This window comes from Lathamus discolor, chromosome 5, assembly GCF_037157495.1.
Source record: "Lathamus discolor isolate bLatDis1 chromosome 5, bLatDis1.hap1, whole genome shotgun sequence".
Lineage (NCBI taxonomy): Eukaryota > Metazoa > Chordata > Aves > Psittaciformes > Psittacidae > Lathamus > Lathamus discolor.
Window position 1 is genome coordinate 46,068,170 of NC_088888.1, and position 20,686 is coordinate 46,088,855.

Consider the following 20,686-nt stretch of genomic DNA (forward strand, 5'->3'; position numbering starts at 1 on the left):
AGGCTAGGTATTAGAAGTTCTTACTGTGAGGGTAGTGATATACTGGCACAGGTTGCCCAGAGAGGCTGTGGCTGCCCCGTCCCTGGCAGTGTTCAAGGCCAGGCTGGATGGGGCTTTGAGCAACCTGTTCTAGTGGAAGGTGTCCCTGCCTATGGCAGGGGGGTTGAACTAGATGGTGTTTAAAATCCCTTTTAACCCAAACCATTCTATAATTCTGTGAATTTTTAATTATTTTTGTTGTTGTTGTTTTGCAGATATCCTTAAATAATTGCAAAACAAGGAAGGGGATTATATCCTTGTAAAATGGATATGATTTTCCTGTCTAGAAAGATTATTTTAACACATCTATCAATATTTCCCCCTTGGCTTCTCTGGAGGCAAAAATCTTGCAACAGCTTGTTGCAGGGAAGATGCATGCTGTTCATTGGCATCCGGACCAGAAAAAATCAAAACACAAAATGCCATTGACGTAGCTATGTTCTTAATCACTGTTGGTGCACAAAACATCTATTCAGCAGTTTTGCAAATCTAGAATGCTTACAAATGAAATACACGAAGGTTTCACATATATCAGTAGTTTAAAATGCCTTCTTTTGAAGGGTGTGCACAACATTTTGAATTTTTCTGTCTTTTTGAAAAGAGGAAAAGTAAGCAAATTGTAAGGCACTCTAGCTTGAGGCATTCCTTCTAGCATGTGGAGGATCTAACCTGTGATACCCATTAGAATTCAGCCCAGGTCACAACTGACGAATAATCTGTTGTCTTGGGGCTTTGTGAAATACTTAAATAGTCTCAGCCTAGTTTCCTGAGGAAAGCCCGTGCTACAGAAGGAGCTATCAAAATTGTTACCATACTTGCAGCCTGGCCAGATTGATCAGGAAGGTGTCCTTCTCTGCAGAGGTGGTGTTCTGAGAACAGGTGCAAGAGATTAAATGAGACAGAGACACACTGTTCGAGTTCTTCCTGTTCGTTTTGCTTGATGACAGAGGGTTTCATATTCCAGGACCATCAGGCTGCTGTTTTTCATCAGCTCTAAGTTAAGCATCAGATAGAAAAACCACAAGTCACCAAAACCAGCATGTCCTGGGTGGTTATTTTTTAGAGGTAGTTTCTAGTTTTCAGTTTTAAGTGTTTTCATTTCCTTAATATCTGGTTTATCAGTATTTTTATTTCATGGTCACACATTTCAGTTTCAGTATTTTAATTGCTGTGTATGCCAGTGATGAACATTTGTGACCCATGGACTGAACATCCCGCAGGGTCTTGACAAGCACGGGACTGAGGGTTGTCCAGCACCCTACAAAGGCTTCATACAAACCTCCCCTAGACAGCCAGGTTGGCAGCACTCACATCGCCATAGCTGTGCTCTGCTCCCTATCTGTTTTTTTCTCTTTGTTGATTCTTGCCAGGCCTGTCTTCACCATCCTGGCCATTGCCAGGCGGCTAGCATGGTGGGGCATCTGCTGCTGTGCACACTGTGGCAGCGCTCCTACAGCAGGCCGCTTCTTGTAGCCCTGTGAGTCACTGGTAGCCCTTGTGGTGCTGGTACATACCCACCTGGAGTATGTTGGCTGTCGAAATCCAGTTAAAGTCTTTGCATAATCATGCACTTGCTCTGGTTCACATAACAAAATTCAAACCGCAGCTGCCAAGTTTTGACAGGTATGTTTGTTGTTTAGCTGTGTACTCTAAGACCAGCCTTGGACAATTATTGTTTATATTTCATCATTAAACTGCATTTCTTTCTGACTTTTTTCTCAGCCCACTTACATTAAAAAGTTAATACAGTGTATATTTGGGTTTGACCATTTGGGGTTTTTATTGTGTCATTATTTGGCTACACAAACACAGATTCTCTGTCCTTTGTGTTGCCAAATAGGGCATTAATTTGCATATTACAAAAATTAAAAGGTTGTCTTTCACTCCCTTGTCCTTTGCAGTACTTATCAGTGATTGACGAGTGAATGGGAGAAGTCTCTCACGTTTGCATCAGTATGTTTTTGTTGTTGTTGACAGATGGTTGTTATACCTAGATAAAATAGAACATGAATGTCCTAAGTGGTTTGGTTTCTGTGATGGGATAGGCTGTTGTGGCTTCCAGTTTTTCAGTGGACTCTGTATCACTGCCATTAGAGATATTTAAAGCAGCCTTCATGCTTCATAGCTACTATCAGGCTTGACTAGATGGATGTGGTGTGTCCCTCCTTAGTAGAAAAAACCCAAGCAATTAGTAATGGGCCAGCTAGGAATTAGCTATTTAGCTTCAAAAGAAGATCACTTCAACTACCTCCAGATAATGTTTATCTTTTTTCTGACAATGAAAAGCAAGATACTTGGTCTCCTCCTTAGAGACAAAATTTGTGCAGGTTGAGCCAGTGGCTTGAAAGATTCAAACAGCCCTTTGACAGCTTTGCTCCATAGGTAGATATGGAAGTCAAATACGAAGTGAGTTCTTAGAAAGTAAACACATAAGAACAACTCACTGGTAGTGAGCTTTTCTGTTTGTTCCCCATCTCCAGATAACAGTGGACTCAAATTATTGTGATGTGTTGATTGATTACAGCCGTTAAGTTTCTTAGTAATCAGTTTCATCACTTATTCTCAATTCACACTTGCACCTTTGATTTCTCTTTCACAACAGGGTGATGTGGGCTGTCGTTGACTAATGAATAACAGAATTGGTTTCGGCGTGAGACAAACGGAATGCCGACACCAATCCCAAAATGCATTAATCTTTAATAATCCACATCTGCATGTTTATAAATGATATAACCAGGGGTTGCTAACGTTGATATTCCCCCTTCCAAACAGAAGCTGACATAGAAGTTGGTGTTTGCAAACTGCATGAGAGACACGTGGCAGCACAAAGCGTGTGTGACCTTGTGGAGGGAGCTCACCAGATGAAAGTTCTCTGTTGATTAAAAATACATGAAGAATTGCTCTGCTTCTGCACCAGTCTTTGGAGCTTATCATTGTTGGGCAAGATGAAATATGGCATGATAGATATTGTCTTCTAGGAGGATCAGACCCACCAAATGGGTTTTGGAAGCAGGTTTGCCTCAAGGTGCTTTTATCCTTTTATGCATTCAACTTGCCCTTTTTTCCACTGTCCCTGAGAACCATTGAGATGGGGCTCTGCAATATGTAATAACACAATAAGAAAAACTAGATGATCTAAGAGTTGTTCCTTTTGAGGGTAGCATTAATGAGAGCACATACATTTTGCTATTGAAACACCCATTAATATCAGGCAGTGGACTGGTATGAGAAGTTGCAGGTAGGACTAACAAAATAGTTCATTGCCACGTGTCAGCACTGCTCCAATTTCCACCTGCTCGCCTGAACTTTAGAGTCGGGAGGAGTGAAACACCATCACTGCTGGTCTTTCAAGTTAATGCCACCTGATGATGAATATTTATCCTGAGCAATTCTTAACGTGTAGCTGGATCAAGGGAAAAAGAATGCAGCTAAGAATCAGCAGTTTCAGTTCACATTCACTCTTTCTTTGGCATCTTGTATGTTTTCACACTGAAATACTATACACGAGAGATGGTATATGGTTTTCTTAGAATTTGTTAATCATGTTAAATTTAGAAGTTAAGGTTTTTATGAGGTGGCAAATACTAGAAGTGTGTCTGCTACACTGCTTGTGCTTCTCAGGCTCTTAAAAACAGTAGATGCAATGAAGAACAGCTTAGACAAAAACTTGTAGTTATAAATGTAGTCTCGAGAATGAGCATTGATAATGAAAAATTCTTCCTTTTGGAACTTGGATTGGCTCTCTAAATGGAATTCTAAGGTTTTATGTTTCAAGCACGTGGCAGGGTAGGTTTCATTTCTGGAAGGAAGAAGTGAGCCAAAAATAAGGAAGAAATACTGCCCTGTCCTTTGTTAAGAGCTTTTAGATATTTAGCACTTGAATCAATTGAATTTTGTATTCTGGGTAATTGACATTTTCTAAAGAAATTGAGAATGATTTTTCTCTAATCGAAGCATATGCTTTTTGCATTAACAAACATGTAATGTCGTGTCCCAAGTAATTACGAATTATTAAATCCATGCAGCCCTTTGCAATCTTCTACTTCAGTGTAAATGCAAGCAAAACTGTCATTTCTGTGAAAGGCTTAAAGGACATAGAGAAAAAATAACGTATGATTACAGGGTTTGGATCCTTCCCTAAAGAACACGGGCACTTTTTTCAGCGGTTTGCACAAATTTAAGAAAATACAATTTACAAAATCTAAAAGCAGTTCAGAGGCCCCGTAGAGGTGTGAGAGAAAGTGCTGGGCAAGCTGTGGCTGCAGCCTCTCCCAACCCCTCTCATCCGAATTCACGCTGGCGCTTTGGAGGGACGTGGTGGCACAGAGTGCAAAACATGTGGAGGGGCGGTTAAATGAGACTTTTGAGAGGAAAAAGAAGAATTAAGTCAGTGGCTGGGCTTTGAAGAGGTCTGTCTAGTGTGAGCAGCGAGCAAGTGGGGAAGAAAGGAGCAAGCGCCTCATCTAATCTTTCTCCTGGGGACCCAGGTGGACAAATTGGCAACCCTGTTCACAGCCCTCCCCCCCCTCCTTTGTAGCATAAGAACTGCTAATCGGATCCATGCTGCTGCAACTGTGGTTAGTTATTAACAGAATAAAAGCAGATTTCTTCAAAAGAACGGGTTGGGGAAAACGGCTATACAAAATTGCAAGGTTGTTAGAATCTTAAATGCACAGCAGTCGGTTTTTCCCTATTCTGAATTAGGCGATGAATGCGGCCTTTCATCTGTCACTGTGCCCATTTCTTCAGAAGGCAGCCAAACATTAAGCTTCTCAAACACACACCAAAAAAAAGGAAAAAATTGTTTGAAAGAGGAAAAATATTGGGGAGCAGGAAGAATAGGAAAACGAGAAGGAGAAACCAGGTTTTGTTTTTATTAATTTGGCTTGGTGAGAGAAATACGAGCTTGTCTGCTCTATTCAGTTCCTGTGTGCCAGCCGCTGTGAGCCACCATTTCTGAATGCAGGGATTAGAAAAGATTTAACTGGTTGCTATCCTGGGCCGCGCCATTCTGGATCAGCCTCCAGCAGAAATACCCTGGGGCTGGGAACTCTCCCGAGTTTAATGGAAGTAATGCATTAAATGAACATGGAGTTAGGCAGAGGAGAAAGAAAAATAATTTGATCCCCCAAAATGAAACTTCTCATAACTGTGAAGTGAAATTATAGGTCTGAGGAGGGCATTACGGAGGATGGAGAAGCAGCGGTGCCTAGATTCAGACTGACTTACACCTTTACTTATAAATAAATAAATGAATAAATGATGAATCCTTAATTTTGAGGAGCTCTGCAGCATTCCTGGTTTGCAGCAGGATTCTGAAATATGTTAGAGAGGAATAGTTGTCAGGCAGACAGGTGCGTGCTGTGGCCTACTGGAAATCCATTCAGTCTTTGGGTGAGTCACAGCCTTTTGAAGATTTCCACTGACAGCTTGCTTTGGGCGTGTTGCCAACATCTCAGGATAAAATGCTGTAGTGCTTCACATCAGTCCAAATGCAGAGGTGATTTCTGGATGGAGCATGGATGAAACAGACCCTCTTTGCAGTGGCTGCTGCTCCTCACCTTTCCCCTCCTGAGCAAAGTGATCTTTTGCCTTGGGGAGGGGCAGTATATTTGCTTTCCTGCCTTTTGCCACTCAGCCTCTTGTCAGTTTAGACAGTACTAACAATTATTTCACTTTATACTCCTGAGGATTTCTTAGAAGTCTTCGTACCTTACTCAGAGGTTACACAACGTGAAAACAAAACTTGGATGTCTAATTTGGCAGACCCCAGTTTCAGCTACTTTATTCTTTTTTTAAAAGAAGTCCAGAATATAATGCATTATTCTGTCGTGAGGCTGACATTTGGATGGTGTTCCATAAGTAATACCTTGGGACTACATGGTGAATAATGAGCATGAAACAAAATATTGAATAGCTACCTCATCCAGTCAGTGTCAACTTTGCTTTTGAATTAAATGTTGTGTCATGTCAAACAAGTAGCTTCTGGTTGTGAAATTAAGATGTTTATGCCATTCCATGTGTGCAGAGAAAAGTCAGAGCTAGGGTTCTTCAGGCTCAGTGTTGCATCTTTTAATGGAGATTTGAGAGCAATTTAGTGCTTACTTTACAAAGACATCCCTGGAACTCACTCACAACCCTGTCCTTGATATGGTAACACAAATATGAAAAAGACGATGGAGTGCAACTTTCAAGGATTAGCAGCCTGAGTATTATACTTTCATGAGAAGAGAAGTGAGTTTTTACCTTTTGTTGATTTTGTGTGGACTGTGAGTGATACTCATGTGTGTTTGGGAATCTTGAGTCTTTGGAGCATGATGCATTTGTTTTACGAGGTAATATGGAGAATCAGAGCCAGGCCCAACAACAGTCTTGATAACTTTTGGTAATGTGTAGCATCCGTAAGTCTGGCTTGACAGTCTTCATGTTTGCAGACGCTTTGCACTACTACAGCAGAACAAGTCAGCCGCTTGTGATCTCGCCTTCAGCAGCCACACAGCCAGCCACCAAAAGCATCTCAAGGCGGGAGGGCTCCAGGCTTAGTACAAAGCTCCCAGGTTGGAGAGACGGAAATCATCTCAGTGAGCAGCAGGCAGAAGTGGATTACTAGCGTTGCTGTTGCTAGCAAGGAGTTATTAGCTGCAGTGTGCAGAGCCAGAAGGCTTGGTTTGAGCACGCTTGGCTCAGTGTAACTGCGCCCCCCCCCCCCGAGTGGTTGGAAGGGTCCACATGTTGCTGACCTTCTAAAGCATCTGTGCTCAGGTTGCTGTATAGATACAAAGAAGATTTTAATATTTTGTGTCTTCATTTGGGGGGATATAGGATACACAGGAAACCCTTGTTTTTTACTCAGAGAGTAAGTAATTTGAAAATAATGTTGATACAACAGGAAGCTTGGCTACAGTGCATAAATTAAGGAAGAAAATAATCTTAAAGGGTCATAGGCTTTGTGAGATGAAAGAGATAACACAAACCACATGACCAGTTCCCTTTATGCTACCTATAGAAAAGTTTTTCTTTTGAGGTCATTTGCACCTCACTTCCAATTTCCTGAAAAGCTCATTTAAAACAATCCCATATAGAAGTCTCTTTATGATCTTTAATTTCTGTGTAGGGATCTGAGACCCAGAATGTCCCTTCTGGTCTGTGAGCCTTTACTGTCACATAAGACTGGTTTTTATCAGATTTCATCTTAATCACTGGGTTTCCTGGACCTCATTATTCTTAAAAGGAAGTTGTTTAAAATTCCAGTAATGGTTTGATTATCATCCTAGACATCATGCTCTTTTTCCTCCCTGATACTGAGCCACAAAAACAGTTTTAAAAAGAAGTCACAAAATCACAGCTTTAGTTTTTGTCATGCTAAGTAATACCCCCTCAGCCTCCTGTCACGTCATGCTGGTAGATGTTCTTGGTTCCCATTCCAGATAGCATTATACTTTCTGGTTTTGCCTGTGCGAATACTCACCAGTGATACATCAGTAATGGTATTATGTTGCTTTACCTCTACTGCAAACAGTTCTCCTAATTCATCCTAATAATAAATTTATTTGATTCAGGGTGACATCAAATGCATAACTATAGCTGTTTGTAGGTTATAACGATTTGTAGATCAACCAATATGGTCAGATTTTCCTTCCTTTTATTCTCCCATTTCTAACTGATAATCGTACAGCTTTTCAGTTAGAAAAGGGTTATTTCTGGTCTGGGAAGGTAATGTTTGCATTTCATTCCAAAGATGGTCCAGATGGTTTCTTAGATAGTACTTTGATCATCTTCTGTATTGACTAAGATTACCTACTTAATAATCAACCAATGTCATTAATCCAGTTCTAGCTCTGTAATTCCTAAATTATGATGAGAATTGTCCCAAAGACAACTCTGGCTTTTCCTCGAGCCTGATGTTCTCCTTTAAACACAGGCTGTTATAAGTCCCTCTCCCTACTGTTTCCCAGTCCTCACACATCTTAAAATTCCTGTGCTGATACCCCTCCTTAACTAGCAATTTCCCAGGGAGAACCTGTTACCACTGGAGTGCTTTCTTGATTCAGTTGTTCAGGTACAATTCTGTGAGCTATTGTCCAGCAGGTACAGGGTGCCACTGCTGAGCATCCTCCAGTGTCATCACAGTGATGGGAGCAGAGAGCCCTCAGCATGTTTCAAAACATTATTCATTTGGGCTGTAATTCGTTGTAAGGACCCCTCCTCAGCAGGATATCAAAGGTCTATTCTTTCTTGCTATGTTGGCTCTAAGGAATTTACTTTTTACACTTTAACTGCAGATTTCATGGCTGTAGTCATAATGCAATTGCCATTTAGTACTTTTCTTGATCCATCCTTTTTCCAAAGGTGTGGTGCAGTCTCTTCTAACTCTGTTTATTTCAAGTATAGATTTTCAGTCTCATGCAAAATGTTTAAAAGCATTTCTAACATAATTTTAAAAATAGAAATCCAGCTTACAATTGTGCTACTAGGCATTTTTAAATTCTCCCACCTCTTCAACTGACTTTTTTTTTGTTTGATAGCAGACATGGCATTAGGCTGCTGGTTTTGATATTTTAATGACTAATCTTACAAGATAGCTATATAAATTTGAATACAATTTTGCCCCTCTGTTAAAATCTAGGTGAAAGAATTAGTGTGGCAGCATCTATCTTTTTAACATGCATTATTGTATTGGCTGTGATTTTGCATAATAAAAATATTGCAAAACATGCATAGTATTCACTTTGCAGAAGTTTTGGCAGGTGAAGCGTCTCACTAATGTGGCAACAGTGCTATACAAAATCTGTGAAAAGGTCATTCCTGTTTAAACTTTCATGTGTGTATTATTGGGAGGCATTAGTCTGTCAGTGAAAAAAAAAAAAAAGTTGGGTTTTTTCCTGTCTTAAATAGCTGTAGAACTCACGTTTAAAAAGGAAAGAGGTTGTTTTTTTCTTCAGTAGGAGTTTTCCTTCCCTAATAAAATACAAAAGTCTGATCATGTATTATTTAATGTGTCTTCCAAGAATCCCAACTACAATACCAGTTGAAAGAGAGAAGGATTAATATCATTTAAAGGAAAGAAGTGGAAAATCTTTAAGGTCATTTTTTTTCCTGACAAAGAAATTTAAAAAGCATGGCAGACAGGATCTTCTAAGGTTTTTAAGGTTCTGTCATCAGCTTCCAGTCAATAGGAGTTAGATACCCAAATAAAGAGTTTGGTTCAAGTCTTCAAAGGTATTTGGGTGCTTAACTTCCTCTTACCTTTCAGATCACTTATAAGGATAAAATAGCAGTTTACCTGAAAAATCTTGGTGCAGTACTTTCATGTCCAGCACCTGGATAATTTGTAGCACGAAATGATAAATGATAATGGTACTCCTGCAGTTTTGTAAGAAGATGTGTAGAGCTGATCCTGTTGACCGAATTGTTTTCCTTTGTGAAGCAAAATTTTGGCTGTAAATTTTAATACAGAAAAAAAAAACAAAACCAAAACATCAGAAGTAAACTTTAAAAGGTGAATTGATGAAATAGCATTAATGTTTGTGGAGGCTGAATATGGCAGTGAATTTGCAAAACTCCTGAGTCTGTATTCCATAAGTATGCAGAAGAAAATTATTTCTTTGTAGCAGTTCATAGCTGCACTGTCCTAGGCTTTGACTTTCCCGGTCTATTCTTGCATATCTGCCTTTACAGGATAAGGCTCCTGCCAGATAACTGAAGTTATTATCAATGTAAAAAGTTAAATATCATGTATAAATGTATTCAAAATATGTTGCCTAGCATAAATCTTCCATGCACTATTAAATCTCCCTCAAAGTTTGCCAAGCCTCTGTCTAAAGGGAGATCCCACTGGGAGCTGTGTGGTGCAGTCAGGACTGCCCCTGCCTTTATATTACTTTTTTAAGTATTTGTAAAAATCTTCCATGGTTCAGATGTACTTGAAGTATTCTGTCTGATAGCAGTGCCTCGGGCATACACAATGGAAGTGGCAGTGCCCCATGTTAACATGGAATTGCTGTTTGTTTACAGTCTTGAGTCACTGAATCCTTCCTGTCAAGCAGAAAGCGTTCATTATAATGCAGGCACTTAACGTCTCCACCGCCTGCTCTTGCATGACATCAAAACATAAGCCGGAATATTATTGTCATATGCCTTAGAGTTCGTGAATGGGCCGTGGATCCCAAAGCCTCAGGCACTGAGTGGCATGTTTGGTCTTTTGGAGGAGCAATTCTGCCTCTAGTCCAGCATTTGCATCTCTGAGACAGTTGTCACAGCTGCTCCGGGTAATGTTGACTGTCATGTTTTTTAGTGCAAATGCACCTCATCTGAATAGCTAGGCAGTGGTTACACTCCACATTTTATGGATTTTCAATTTGTTCTTTTAACAATCTAGAGGCTGTGCTGAGAGCCAGTTGCTTTGAGACTGGGAAGTGGATGGGGCAGAGCAGGCACGTTTGCTTTCCTGCCTTTATGTCCAACTTGGGGCCCTTCATCACTCTGTAGAAAGAGCAGCCCCCCTGTCAGCCAGCTCCCAGCACCGGGACTGGCCACAGGATTCTTGCTTCTGCCACTGTGGAGGGGCAGCTGCTGAGCAGGAGGAAATGAGTCTCAGCAGGCACAAATCTATTGCCTGTGTTTTTATTCTTTCCATTTCTTCCAAACGGAAAACAATCTGAGCAGTTTCTGAGGAAGAGGGATATAAATCTGTCTGCTGCTATTTATAACGTGCTCGTCACTACAGTGTCTAAATGCTTAAAGTATACATTCACTGCCTAACCTGAGGTGGTCTTCCAGCCGCTTGGGTTGTCAGGAGCGGGCGCGTCTCAGACCAGCAGCAGAGAGAAGCCCCAGGGGACATCCAGGTCTCATTCTTACCCCTGCTCATGCGGCAGCAGGTTGGCTGTTACGCACCAGGCCACTGGGGTGTTGTGCAGTGAGAGGGTGGTAACGTGGACCTCCCTGCTTGACATGGTGCTGAATGGTGACCGGGAGGAGTGACTTGCATCAATGTAATAAGCATCTGCTTTACTATCCAGTAATATTGAGAGGGAACATTTGATGCCCTGAGCCTCACAGGCAGCACTGTGTGCTTTTCTTCTTTGGGTGGGTGGACAGCAGGAGATAAACTGTGTGGGTGTCTTTTGAACCAGGCCATAAAAAAGGCTCTGTCTGTTCTGGATGGATACTTTCACAAGCAAATATATTCACTTTCCTTTTATTTGTAATAAGATACCCCTTTTCTGTCTGATCTCTTTCAAACGTGTTTCACTTTCACCCCATGTACGTATGTATTATTCTTTATTCCCATATTCTACATGGACATTCAAATAATATTTAAACCACCGATTCATTGAAATACTTTTTAAACTGTTGTTGTTAGTCATTTTTGTATTGACTGAATTTTTCATTGGTAATATTGTTGGAAGCAGTCCATGTCTGCCTGGCTGGAGGCCAGTTTAAGCTCAGCAGGATGAGCCCTATTGTTCAGCAGACTTGGATTTTGTTAAAGTCTCTAACAGAAATATGTGTCAGGAGATTTGCAGCTATAAATTGGATCATGTTGGTGAGGTTGGGAACTCGCTCAATACGAAATTGAACATTTCGCCATGCCTGTTGCTAAATATGTTTATGCATGTTTCCTCCATGGGTTTCCAAAAAAAAAAAGGGGGGGGGAAGAATTAAAAAAGCTAGACCTGTTGAGCTCTGTCTCTGCCTTATATAGCTGGTGTTTTCTTTGATGTTGAGTGGTTGAAAAATGCAGCAAGGCTTGGTTTTGTGCATTGCAATGTTAAAAGCAAGTCTGTTTTCCCTTTTTTCTCTGTGTGTTGCAGGCAGTCAGATGCCACCACAGCCTCCTGGCAGCCAGTCAGAATCCAGCTCCCACCCTGCCTTGAGCCAGTCACCAATGCCACAGGACCGAGGTTTGTTAGGTGTGGGGGCTTTTTTAGTTGGTGCCAAATGCAGCCTTCGTTTAAGTCACACATTAGCAATGTGAGATTTCCTGGTATTTCTTTTCTTTTCCCAGGGAAAATAATGACAATCCTCATTGTAAAAGGCTCAGGGGGTTTCCTTCTCTGGGGAAAGAGCAGTTGAATAGCAGGTTTTACCAAAATGTAATTGGAAACAAGGCTTTCTTAAAATACAGTGAATTCCCAGAGTAGAAAGGCAGTTTGCTGTAAATACTTGTGTCATGTCTTAGAGAATTCAACATTTGGTTGTCTGTCTTAGAATTAAGGTATACACAGAAATAGTGTTAGCTATGAGCACTGCAGTTTTGTTACTGTACTCAGAATTCTCATCTCTAATATCTTTACATGGGCACAAAAGCTAGTCCTCTAGTCAGTTCTAGGATAAAAATATCTTTAAATATAAAGGGAAATCAACTATTTAGGTCAGATGGTTCAAAGATTTGGAAATCTTGCAAGGGAAAACCTTGCAGGCAACAGCACTGTTCTAAAAAGGGTGCTTCCTAGCAAGTGCTTACAAAAATAAACAGAGCTGCTTTTTCTTTCTGAATGTTACTATTTATAAACTGTGAGCTATTCTCCTTTTGCCTCCTTCCTCCCTAGCTTAGGGAAGATAGTTGTCATAGCTTTGTTGTGTGACCATGCATACAATCAACTGCTGTAAACTGGGCATTCTGTCCATGCAGTGGTTAACATGTGCCAGTGAAGAGCTTGCAAAACAGACGCAGGATAACTGTGATAAACATGGAGTTATTTATGAAATGCCCCTCCTAAAATGTCTTGCTACCAGAAATACTCCAAGTAGCACCATATGGGGATACCATAAATACTGGAAGTTTTCTCACAGTGAAACAAGTTGAACTCACAGATTGACAAATTTCTGGGATAGCATCCAGGAGGAACTAAGAGGACTCACAAAGAAATGAGTCTCAATTTTTGCTGGTTTTCTGTGTTGGATATCCCCTCCTCTAGGAATGCTGATTAATGAGAACATGAAGCACAGAATTCCACACTCAATTTGTTTGTTTTATTTCCTTTTCAGTCATTCTTTGTACACAGTCAGTTGTTGGCGCAGGAACCTATTTTCCCTCAGAAAGTTTTTAGAGTAATATCCGTCTTTAGTGAAATCAGAATTGCCTCAGCACTTGGTACAAATATATAATGCTTTGTGGGATAGAATATCAAGGCAGTGGGAATGGATCAGATTTGAGGCTTTGAACACCCAAGCATCTCAGAAAGAGTGTGCATTTTCTGGCACAACTGGGGCTTTTTGGCACAAAACGTTACATTGCCCTGTAATAATTATTTCTGCAGTGTGTGTTCCTCACCTGGCTTTGGGGGACACGTTAGGCAGGTTTGACGGAGCTGAAAGGGTTGAACCTCTCTCCGTTGCTGCTGTAGAACAAAACTGGGGGTCATTGTGTGATCAGGAGAGGCAGAGGGGTACTTAGAAGTAGAACAGAGTAAGACAGCTGCCATAACTGGGAAGTAAAATTTACAGATTTAGTGTGGTTCTTCCTCTGTGCAGGGGGGTGTGTGAGAACTGTGGGTATGTTCTTAGGGAAAACGTGTTTGGGAATGTTGCAGTTTTTGCACTCTTCATATGCAAAATCCAGTGTAATATGCATGATCCATGTGACCCAGCTTGTACTAGAAGCCTATTTGTTTCATGCAGCAGATATGAAATATGTAACTAGCTAGGTCATATTGATTTTACAGAACATGTTCCCCAAAGCTTCTCTAAAGTCTGTGCTATGCTCACATAAACATGCATGCATTCCCTTTTGTGCCCTGTCATTGATTAGAGGCTTCTTTGAAATGGAAAACTTCACCTTTTAAAAAGGCTGCTACATTAGCTGATTCCTTTACTTGCTTGAACTGCTTTCCACTGAACTTGAAGAAAGGAAGAAGGGGGGATGATGGGGACTCAAAGGGAAGGTGCTTGTCACTTACTGATAAAAACCTGAGCAGAAAATGTTGCTGCTAAGGACACCTGATCCATAGGCATCTGTTACAGTAATTTAAACTCTTGGCTTACTGATACACTGTCTCCCCAAAAAGAAAAGGGGGGGGGGGGATAAAAAAAACAGAGACCCTTCTGAGGATAAGGTAATGTTGTTTCGTTTAGCACTTTGTGTAACAGTTCTTTCCTTGTTTAGAGAGAGAATTGAATGAACAAAAGACTACTTATGATTTCTGAAGCAGAATCCAATATTGAAAAAGTATGATTTACCAGATATTGTGAAACTTAATTGACAGGTGGAGTGTGAGCTGTAGCACTTTTGGATGCTAAACCACTACCTTGAACCATTAAGTTTACATGTATTTATTTTATTATGAGAGTGTTTGATTATATTTTACCATATTTTCCATGGTTACTCAGTACCCAGCTGGGATTTTCATGTTTGCCTGCCTAAGACTATACATCCCCTGTCACACAGTGCAGCATGAAGCAAAAAGCTTATTTGTACATGTACATTCTGCATATGGGAGGAGGGGAGTGGCAACGTGTGTATATACAGTAATGGGAATTTCTTGGGGGATTGGATTTTTTGTGCTCGCCAGCTTCTTATGCAGCTTATTTCATATTTTCTGTAATGAGCATAAAAATACTTACTTTTAAAAAAGAATTTGAAGATGTTTCATGTCCTGCTCAACCTGTAGGACATTTGGACCTGAGTCAGCATAGGTGGAGCATGCTATTCTAGGCAGCCCATGTGTGTTCTCATCCCAGAATCAGTAACTGGCTGCTGTTGTTTGAAGCCCAATCAATGAGACTTCTTCAGTTCTACCAACATACTGTCTACCTTGGCAATAAGAAATTGCATGTACTTTTATGCGTATAACCTATGTCTCAGCTTCTGTGAGTGGGTTACTTCAAGTATATGCCTTAATGGACTGTTGGTGCCAGAATGCTAAGGAGATGGCTAGTCTGTGCAGGGCTGGGGTCAGAAGTCTCCTGGAGAAGCAGGAGTGGCCATGGCTGCTCACCTGCATGTGTTTTCAGCTGCTGGTGAATCCCAGCAATTACCGTTACTTGGAGATACCACATGAAAATGTAATCACGGCCAATGAAGCTCATCGCTGAAACCTGCTATGCTCTGGGAGGGGAAAGGGTTGCATGTTTTGGAGTTTGTTTCTGATATGGTCACTCCAGACTTTTCTTTACTATGATCTAAAGTAGGGGGTTCATTTTTTGTGTTTATTGAAGTCAAGGCTTTTTATAAACTTCAGTTACATCAGCCCCCAGAGGTCGGGCAGTGGTGATGCCACAGCTGTTATAACCATTTGGCAAATAATTGAGGTAGAGTCACTTGACTATATTCAGCTGTATATACTTACCTCATCTGTTTGGGTTTTGAAGCTGCACTTTGAGGATATGCTTAGTAGCCAGAACTGCTCAGTGGGTTAGAATTTACTTGTATTTGTTAAACAGAAACTCAGCATATCCAAATTGACCCCTGAATGAGTTTCCTGAAACTGCAGCATGAAAAAGAATCCTTCCATCCTGGACATTAGCTTATCCTCCCACTCTTACTTTTGGAACCTAACAGAGATGTCTCTCTGCATATCTGAATGCTCACCTATGCAGATACTAATAGGAGAATGTGTGTCACAATAATGTTGAAACAGGCATTTTTACCCCCACAGAGATGAATGGTTCCTTACCTAATTTTGAAAGAAAATGTGGAAAACTGAACTACTTCTAAGTAGGGCTTTTCATGCTTATGCAGTTGGATATGTACATGTCAGGTTTCAGTCTTATATTAAAATAGTGAATCGGGAGCTCCTGAAAACCGTTGAATTTAATGGAAACAGTTAATGACTTTAGGTTATTACTCTAGCAAGCACTCTCATAATGGGGATACTTAAAGAAGCCTTATTTATTAGTGCAAATGTATATGGGTCAGAATTAATTTTTTAAAAATCTTTAATTGTTTTCCCCTTACAGTTTTCACAGCGGTACGTAGTTAAATATTCATGATAATGCTGATGATATGCTAAAGGTCTGAAATAGATCTGGAGCCTCAAAATCAACACAGGTTATTTAACCCTTTTCATCTAATGCACCACTGGGGACTTGCTCAGTGAAATCTCAGAGCACTGGAATAATTAGAAGATAGTAATGAGGATTTAATTAGTCCTTGAGATATGCTGAAATAGGACCACTGAGAACTTTTCTGTTTGGACATGGACTGCAAGCAGAATTGATGCCGTTGCAGCTGCTGTGATGTGCTGGAAAATGTATTCCATTGCTGGAGGCAGTTTTCATGGCAGCATTCTGTGCCTGTCAGATCTATGTGGAAAGTGCCCCGAGTAAGCACCTCCAAAATAGTTGAATAGTAGCCTTCCTCTTCTCCATCACCTTCTCCCAGTACCTTTTCTGTTTTCTTTTTTTATGTTATTCTTTCCGTTCTAGCTTTATTTCCTTTATAGTTGACATGATCCAGCTTTTGAGGATTGTTGTACACTTGTATGCTCTATTAAAAGCATAGACAGGGACACGGAGTTAGAAACTGCAGGCTTGTAGGAGTACAGGTGTTATACTAAGCAAAATTTGGATTTTTCTGGTGCAACTGCTTGTAAGGTTTATCCTCAGATCTAGTTCTTATTTAGTAATAGATCTTCACAGAAGTGATATTTATCAGTTGCTGCAATGTAGTAAATTTAAATAGCTTTTTTGGCATCCAAGATGTTATCCAGCAAGAGGTAGTAACAGATGGGATGTGAGCAGGCATTTTGATGTTCTCTTTGTGCTTCCCTATAAACAGTAGCAACTGAATTCCTGTAACTGCAGTTTCCTAATTTACCCATTAGATTTCATATAGATATTTTTCGCCCCTTTAACTTTTCTGGGCATGCTTATTTACACGCAGTCATCACATAAATCCCACTGTCATGTATTTTATTCTAACAAAATAGAAATGATTTTGCTTGCATGGAAGACACTGAATGCCAATCGGGTGTTTTGTGCCTACAATTCTTGATGAGATTTATGGCTTAATACTGACATGTGATGGTAGAGATTCTTTTCCCTGAAATCTATTTTCTTCATAAGAAACCAGAAGGAAGAAAATAGATCAAAGAATTCTTATTGCAACAGAAAAGATACTGTGGTTTGCTTTTAGATCTTAAAAAGTCTTTTTTTCCCTGAGAATACGTTTTTTGCTCTCATTTGGGGGTTTGGGATCTATTCAGAGCACTGAGGAGCTAGAGTATAAAATGATTCTTGTCATTAAAATTCTTCTGCTTGCCATGTTAACGATGACACCACTTAAGGTTAAATCAGACTTGGTAATAAGTTTACTTGATGTAGACTGAAGTGTTTCAGGCTCTTGAAGAAAGATGGTTGAGACATGCACTGAGTGCAAAGCCACAGGTATGTTTGAGTGCCTCTTCTGCACGTAGCATTCTCCAAGTGGGTCAGTGCAGAGGAGCTGAGCTCCAAGTGGTGCACAGAAACACCGTGTCAGACCAGGAGGAAATCGTTATGGCCAGAAAACTGGGGTTGGAGGAACTGGGCCCTCAACAGCTAGAAAAGTGTATCATGTAAGGAGGAAAAGCAGGTTTTAGTTGAAACTGTCACACTAGCTCAGTAAAACATATCTTTTTCATCACAAAGACATGACTAAATAGGACATGTTGCATAGGAACATGCAGAGCTGCTCTGTATGTGAAAGCAGAGACATGCAGTAGAATTGCGTACTAAACTTCTTTGGTGACTCAAAAAGTTAATTTCTCAGTTTAGCGAGCACTAAATTTATCAAGTCTCTAGAAATGATCAGGCCATCATTGCTTTTTACCAGTTCAGTTTTAATTTGCTTGTAGAAGTGGAAGTGCACAGAAATGCAGTGTTGGCGTGATAAACAGGTTTTTTTAAATGTGTACATATTCTACATTCTTCTTTGCTGTAGTGCTTCATTTGCACTATACTATTCTTTGCTATTTCAATTGCAGTGGCACCCAAGACTGACACCTTTCTACCTTTTTTTATTGTACTACATTATGTAGCAATGCACAGCAAAAAAAGCTTACAATGGGTCTACTTTGACTAGCAGTCAAAATCTTTGGGATAAATGGTTACTGGTTTTCACTCTGAGCTGTGGGAGTAAATAGTTTTGTGTCTGTCTCAAGCATTACAGGAAGACCTGCTTTTCTTGCCCGAAAGTATTAGTAATGATGTTACTCTGCCAAACCAGGTTAATTCTTAAAGCAGTCAGTTGCCATTTCAGGGTGCTGGTTTCAGACTGTATTTAGATTTCAAACGTGTATCAGCAGTCTCACTGTTGAGTTGATCTGATTAGTTGTGGGCTACGCTAAATATACAGCAGTATTGACTATCTGCAAGAAGGAGGAAAGGGTATGATTTACATATGATAAGCCGTGCTGGGAGAGAGCAAGACTGCAGAAGTAAGATTTGAAGTAAATAGTAATATCTGGACAATCAAACCCAGAGTCAGGTCACCCAAACAAATTTTGTGTACTAGCAGCTGGTCATTGCTTTCTTCTTCCTGATGTTAAATCTTGTTATACTTGGGGATGAATCTTTATTTCATTTTTTAAACTAAATTGAGGATTCTCTTTTTGGAATTAAGGAGCAGAATTGAATTATTGTGAGAGAGTTTATGTAGTTGCCAGCAGAGAGACTTCTCAATAGAAAAGTTTCCACCGACTTCATTAGGCGCCCATCAGATTCCCTGCCTCTGGGCTCTAGGAGCAAGAAAAGCCACAAGAAGTCACTGATAAAGAACTTGAAAGTGACAGTTGATGTTGCTGTCACCATGCTCAATGTAAAGTTACTGGGTACGATCCCACCCCTGGAACAGCTTCCCATCATGGTCTGTAAACTGGGAGCCATCAGTGGTCTGCCTGTTCAACAGCACCATCATTTCCAGGATACTCTGCTCCCTCAGTACCTAAGTTAGCCTTTGTGAGAAGCTTCTCTAAAAATACAGAACTTCTAATATTAGACCCTTTGTGTCATTTGTAGTTAATATATAAGGCAGTGAGCTGAAATCTATATAATATATATATTAATAGATAACGCTGGATAGTTCCTTCTATCCCAGGGAATCCCAAAAGGCTGCAGAATAATCGCTCATCAGGGAACAGCTGCAAATCCAGGAAGGAAAAAATCAGTCAAATCATAAATCAAGGTAAAATACAACCGAAAAAATAATGTTATTTATTCTGTATGTGCGCAAGACAGGAAAGACACATTGTGTGTGTTTTAGTCTTGTCCACAAAATCCATATATATCTCATGGTATTCAGTATATTTACTTCATGAAAAGGAAGATCTGAGTTGATCTGTGGAACCTTTGAACAGGAGTCTCCAGGGAGGTTAAATTTTTCAAACCTGAAATTTAGACTATTAAGCCTGCAGGCCTTTCACATTACACATTGAAAAATGCTGTTCCTTCTTTGCTCTCCTCTGTGATTTTCCTAAGTATGCATGTTATTAGGGAAACTTAGACAAATGTTGACTGTATAAAGCAGGCGGACTCCTCAGTTTTTTAATGTTGCTGTTCAGATTCATTCCAGCAGCTCAAGATACCTACTGAAATTGAGGATTTGCTTTGGGGGCAGTCAGGAGGGTAGGGTGAGGAGCTTTTGTGCTTGCAAGTCACCATTCCCAGGTTTTCCAAGCACCATAGTCAAAGCATCTTGTGTAAGTTATGTTACAGTAACAAATTATATATAAGATGGTGGATGAGCAATGTTCTTTTTGTTCTGTCTATGCACCTCCACAAATGTCTTTCTTTCTTTGCCCTCAGTATAGCACTTAAAATTTACATTAGAAAGCATTATGCAAGGTTTACGTCAGAAAAGGCTGGACACTTCTTCCCCAGCTACCATCTGGGTAATCTGTCTGATCCTTCCCCAGATTCTAATTTATCAATGATAGATTATATGAATTTCAAGGCTAGGCAATAGCAGGGGGAGGTTTAGGGGTGGGAAGAACGTAAACATTATTGCATGCTATACATAGGCCAGGTTTTGTAATATCAGAGAGAGAAGCAGAGGAGATTCAGCCAGTTAACCTAATAGCACAGCTGGTAAAACACTAGGGGGTCTGGGTTAAAACCTTAGCTAGGTCATTAGTTTCCATCTTCCCCAAAGCTATTCACATTGTGAAGAGAAGCAGTCAGACAAATAAACAGTGAGGAGACTGTAAGAGATATATTAAAGCATAGTAAAAAAAGTACTTTTAAAGGAAAAATAAAACAATTTCAGCACTCTTTCTTAAAGCAGAACATTGATCCTTTTGTAAAAAGGTAGAATACTGTAGTGATCTTTGCAGAAAGCCTCAGTTTTGCTATGGTGGTGTTTTCAATAACTACTGTTACACATAAGCAAAGAAACATCCTTTGTTGAATGGGTATGAAGAAATACAGTGGCTGTTCTGCAGATGCCAACATGAAAATAAATCATCCAGGTACAAAAGGGAAACTGTGTCACTGGTACTCTGGCCCAGAGAACTTCAGATGTTTTTAGTAGCACCCTGTTGGAGAAGATGACAGGGTTTTATGTGGGCTGAAAAAAGAGCTCAATGTGGAGGTTAGATTTTTTTTCATGGTTAATGGGGAAACAATAAAGAACTTTCTCCTAAAAACTTTTTGAGGCTTTTTTAAATTAAAGAGATTGTGACTGGAGAAAGAAATGAGGATTTTAAAATTTTTCTATTAGGTTTTG

At 40.1% G+C, this 20,686-nt stretch overlaps 1 protein-coding gene across 6 annotated transcripts in view; it reads left to right on the forward strand.

Moving 5' to 3' along the window:
- Positions 1-20,686, forward strand: part of ARID1B (AT-rich interaction domain 1B) — a 330,916-nt gene that overhangs the window by 235,466 nt on the left and 74,764 nt on the right. For all 6 annotated transcript variants that reach the window (XM_065680613.1, XM_065680617.1, XM_065680614.1 and 3 more), the window contains one exon: positions 11,856-11,945. In XM_065680613.1, the coding sequence (XP_065536685.1) occupies positions 11,856-11,945 (90 nt within the window). The remainder of the gene's footprint in view (positions 1-11,855; positions 11,946-20,686) is intronic.